Source organism: Gekko japonicus, unplaced genomic scaffold, assembly GCF_001447785.1.
Source record: "Gekko japonicus isolate JY-2015 unplaced genomic scaffold, Gekko_japonicus_V1.1 scaffold9125, whole genome shotgun sequence".
Taxonomy (NCBI): Eukaryota; Metazoa; Chordata; class Lepidosauria; order Squamata; family Gekkonidae; genus Gekko; species Gekko japonicus.
The window spans coordinates 1,821-7,223 of NW_015196117.1; the positions used below are offsets into that span (position 1 = coordinate 1,821).

Genomic DNA, 5,403 nt, shown 5'->3' on the forward strand with positions numbered 1-5,403 from the left:
GGGCCACGACCATCCGAGGGAAAACCATAGAGTTTTCCCTCGGATGACCGTGGCCCCACCCCCAGCATACCCGGCATGGTTGCGTCACTTCCGGGTGACATGCACATCGGGGTGGGGTTCCCCCGGGGTCCGATTCGCCGGCAGCAGGGAACGGACCTCTGGGGCGGGGGTTTCCCCGCCCCCCGGGGGGACTTGGCAAGCCTATTTAGTTCTCAAGAGTCAATTTGCTTTTCAACTCATTTTTAGAAACAGCGATGATCTACAAATGTGACAGAATGAGACAAGAGCACTCCAGGATGGATGGGATGATACTTTCGAATAGTTCCCTAAGTAAATAAACCAAAACCCTGCTATAGTGGAAAACCAGAACAGCAGGAAGCATGCCGTCTGTGCTAGTCGCCAAGCACCTGCATTCTGAAGCAGTACAGTCCATTTAACCAGCTTAGCATGCTACTACTTCACTGTGCTAGATGTATAGGCCAGGCAATATAATAGCCAACACCGCTTTTTCTGGTGGTGAAATCCCCCAGTTAATGAATGGGTGCTTCCATTCATTAGGCAGACAGCATCAAAATTTACCTCACTAAGTTCATGCTGCCGCTGCATCTTCTTTTCAAACATGGTCTTCAACTGGGTAAGTTGTTCATACTAGGAGGAACAAACATTCTGTTTGAAAAAGCAAATCACTGTTTTCCACAAGCTCAATATAAACTGTTTTTCTTCAGCCACTTACTTTATCTAGCACTGCTTGCCTTTTTTCCTCCAAATTAGGTTCCAACAGTAGATTTTTTTCTGCCAAAAAAAAAAAAAAAATCACCATTCAATCCTAGAAGGGAGCCATTTGCTTCCCATAATGTTCTTTTGATTTACAAACATTTTGACGTCTTACTTGCTAGCTCTTCAATACTTTTCACTAAATCATCCTTATCATCGATGACTTGCTTCAACTGAGGCAGATTAGCAAAGTGTTCCAGCAGCACGTCTTCTTGCTCATTCATTTCTGTCAGCTGTGAAAGGCTGGATTTCAGAAGAAATAAAAACAGTATTTTGCAACAATTCATCTGCTTGCTTTTGCTTTAACAATGCTTTGTTTTACTTGTTTTCTGGCTGTGATATTATTGACACAGTAAGCTTTTGATCTTAGGCTCATATCTTGCTCAAGAACCCCTGTACAGATTTTCTAATATAATGTCTTTTCAGAATCCTGGAAATGAAATACTGCCATATTTTTGGTGAATGCCAAGAAGGCATACTACACTTGGGCGAAAATGATTCCACAACAATGATAGGAATGTAAACCACAGAAACAGCAATGAGGGAATACATACAAAAGCACATAAGTACCCAAATGCAATGGATGGTATTACGCTTATTCACCATACTATTCAAGTGGGATCCTATTCTTTATCCTCCGGATTAGAGAACCCTTTCCAGGGAAAGTGACTTGGTGTAACTGTTTATGTTATTAAGGAGCATCTATGTAAACTGAAATCAAAGTACATGCAAATCACATCCTTTTCAACATGCAGAAACATGTACGCCCAACTATCATACAAATACCCTCCAAATTATGTGGGAGAATCTGGCCATGTGACCTAGTTACAAGTTACTGCGTTGGGTCTTTTTTCATATATCAATATTCTGGAAACAGACACAAACAGTTTGAACTTTCCTGAAGGGAACAGCTTCTATTTTCTCTAAAAGAAATCCTCTTGGGTACATCCCTAACAATGTTAAGAATGAATTTATAGTAAAAAGTGATGCCTGTCAACTGTACAATTGTACTGCTCTTTATGGTTTTACCTAAGTTCCGATAGTTCTGGAAAAGCATCAGGAACATCAGGCATCTTGTAACTGTACCCATTTTGGCTCCCCTGAAAATGGTAAGATACAGAAAGGAGAGATGGTTTTCAGAGAGATATTGACTACTAACCATACAAAGACCAGCCCTTGTGTGGTCACAAATGTAAAGTGGTAACTGAAACATAATCTACTTGGTGGAGACTTAACTCGAAGTTACAGCAACTGGCACATGAAAATCAAACTGGTCTGCAGCGGAACAGTTAGATTTGAGTCCAGCAGCCCCTTAGAGACCAACAAAAGTTTCAGGGTATTAAGTTTTCGAGAGTGCTGTTTCTGGGGGGGAAATGCATTCTTTATTTAATAACGGAGAACTAACAGAACAAAAAAGAGGAAAAACCTAAATAAAATAAAAGGAGGCTTCTGATTTTCTATGCGATAAGTACAAGTATGATTACTACATAGTCTATGTTTAGGTTTACAAAGAAAAGGTACTTTAGAGATCTTATTAATCTATTCTTGAAAAAGATCTATCTTCCTGAAAAATATGTATATCCTCTTGAACTGGCATTTTTCTGTCTCCATAAATCAACCAAACCCAAACTGTTCATCAAAGCAAAGAAATTTTTGATCGTTTACCTTGAAGCATTTTAATATTTTCTCAGAGGTCCTGTCTATTTGTGGGAAATCACTCAATTCCAATCCCTTATCAAACACCAGCTTTCATATGGTAAATCTATTAAACTATCCTTGAGTCTTTTATAAAACACCATTTTATCTCCACTTGGGGGCACAGAGACTCACCACCAAAGTTTTGACCCCATGAAAGTTGACTTCTTTCTACACCATGATCATCACTCAGTACCAATTCCGGTTTTAGATGAGCTTTAATATACAAAATAACTCAGTTTCTCTTTTTAATGTCTGCTGAAATAAATTCTTCACCCAAAACTCTATAAACCAAATATTTGATACCTTTTTTTCTGATGTGAGTCTCTTAAAGAAAAATAATATCCTATTTTAACTTTTTCGAATAGTGAATTCCCCCCCCCTTCTGTGGGGGGTTTGCTCCATTGATATTCCATGTTAAGCATTTGTAATCCATAAAATTTAGTTAGTACCTGTGGCACCTAATTCAGAATCATCCTTTCCCAGTTCCTGTTGCTATTCTTGTGTGAGTTCTGCTGGACTTTCCATTTCCATCTCCTCTAGATCTTTTAAATTTTTCTAAAAAAAATCTCTCACCTTTTGAACTCAGTTCAATCTAAATCTCTTGTTTCTTAAAAGTGAAAATTGCACCCTCCAGAGTATCCCATTGAAACACAATCTTTTTCTGTCTTAATTTTTCAGTCAGGAAGGTATAATCTTTTCTCTTGAGTAAAATTCTAATAGGGATTTCTTTCAAAACAATTATATCTATATTGCCAATATTTAATCTTGTATTAAAATGTTGTTGGAGCACCTGATTCCTTATCTTCTTTCTCACAAAATGAACCAATGTATCCCCTGGGACATTTCTTGTTTTGGCAAATCTAGAGTTTATTCCACAGACACTGTGAATTTCTGTCTCCATGTATTCCTCTTCCCATTCCCAAAACATTAGCCAGAATTGTAATAATCCTTTCTCTAATACCTTCATCAGGAACCTCTGGAATATCTCTAAATCTCAAAGTGTTTTTTTCTCTGTTTCGTTAAAACCAAATTATCTACTTGTTTTTCCAGCTCTCTATCCGTAACTTGTTTTCTTCTCTAAAACCATTAGCTTTTCATTGATTTGTTTTTCCTCTCCAGACATTTGCTTTACAGAACTTTCCAATTGTTTAACTTCCTCTGTCATTTTTTCTTTTACTTTTACAAGTCATTCTTTTTTCAAAGGCTTCTATCTCTTATCTTTTAACTTATTTCCAAGATTTTCCATTTTATTCTCTATTTGTTCAAACAATTTCTGAATCAAATCCGGTGAAGCTATTTTTCCCCACAGGTTGGTCTATTGAGCTTCTCCTACCTTGGTTTTTTCTGGTATTTGCCATTGTAAGATAAAATTCAAAAGCAAATCTTACAAACATAGAGTCATTACAAATCAAGCAGTTTCACTTTTCAATCTCCACAATTTGGAGTCACATCACCACAGTAACGGCAGTCACTATCTGAATCATTACTTTATCTTTTGTTGTGTAAAATCTTTCAATTGAATACAGTTTTTAAGAACAAAAAAAATAATCCCATGGCGGTCTGTTCTCTTTAACTAGTAACTTTGCCGCATACACACTTTCGTCAAAAAAGTAAAATTAAAAAGAGATTAGAAAAGTAGAAAAATAATTGTTCCTTTTTCAGTTTCAAAACTTTTTAAAATCTCCTCTTTATTAAGCTTTTTGCCAAAAGTTTTTAAGTCCATAAATCCTTCAGATAACTTTGTCTCAAAAAAAGAGAGGCTTATTTCACCGTAAGGAGTCATGTCTTTGTCTACAGAATAATTATGTTCATAAATCTTCAAGAGATGAAGGTGGCCAGGCTTCGTGTCCATATAAAGACTACATCGCAACTGTGAGTGCAGATGAATTCCCAGGACTCTGAGCCACTCAACTCAGGAGTCAGCCGCAGAAATCTCCGTTTCTGCAGATGACTCATGAGGAGCAGCTGTCAAGAGTGCAAGCGGGTTATCGCATGATGTCCCTTTGATCCAGGAAGATTTCACTGTCTGGGATCTCCCTCCCTGCCAGAGTTCTTGGCTGCGATGTTTCTCTGCGATGTTGGCTGCGACGTTTCTCTGGTTCTTCTTTTCCCTAAAAAAGCCCATTAGATGCCAGTATTGTATTTCAGATAAGTGTTCCATTCCTAGGCTTGTAGATGGACCTGGCACATATATTAACTGCCTGGGTTGGTACCACTAGACTGGCCGCGTACCAGCTACAGGACATTATCTACCTCCAATGAAAGATCTGGCACCTACCGTTGGAAGACCATCTTGTTCTTTATAGAGTACTTTACTTTTGTGATTCGAGGATTTTATTTTTGTTTTAAGCTGTTTTAATCTTGTTTTATATATGGGCATTGTTGCCCTCTTGTAAGCCGCCCTGAGCCCGCTCGCGAAGAGGGCGGGGTAAAAATACTAATAAATAATAAATAAATAGGAACATCATCATGAGTGAAGAATGAGCTTCTAACTTGTGCTCTCACTTTTAAATGATTCAAATTGTTCTGTGGACTGCATTTCTCTCTGATTATGGCGGCAGGCAAAAAGTGTGGAATGTTACCCTTTTGGACATCTCATATCAATATACAGCATGCCTCCCGCTACCTAACTATGCCAAAAGAGAACACTTTTTTTGTTGGCTGGGTTATTACAGGTAAACAAATATAAGGTCAACCTTGGTTTATATTCTATTAAGTTGTGTATCATATTGTAATGCTTCAGAGCACAATACATGTACAGCAATTCTTATAAGTCGTATGACTGTTGATTGCGGGTCAGACTAACACGACTGTTGACCTTATATTTGTTTATCTGGGTTATTACATGGACACATGGAGCCAGTCTAGACACAAAGTTATACTTCATGTCCTTAAAGTCAGCGAAATGTATGCCAAATGATAAAAACTTAA

The 5,403-nt window shown here is 37.8% G+C and overlaps 1 protein-coding gene across 1 annotated transcript; it reads right to left on the reverse strand.

Annotated features, from left to right (window-relative positions):
- Positions 1-579: 579 nt before the first annotated feature.
- Positions 580-1,871, reverse strand: LOC107125026 (vacuolar protein sorting-associated protein 37A-like; the record flags this gene model as incomplete). The annotated part of the gene is made up of 4 exons (XM_015428503.1): positions 1,804-1,871; positions 890-1,017; positions 734-792; positions 580-648 (listed from the first exon to the last, which is right to left on the reverse strand). Coding segments are annotated over exons 1-4 (300 nt in total), but the record flags the coding sequence as incomplete, so codon positions are not given.
- Between the last annotated feature and the right edge of the window lie 3,532 nt (positions 1,872-5,403).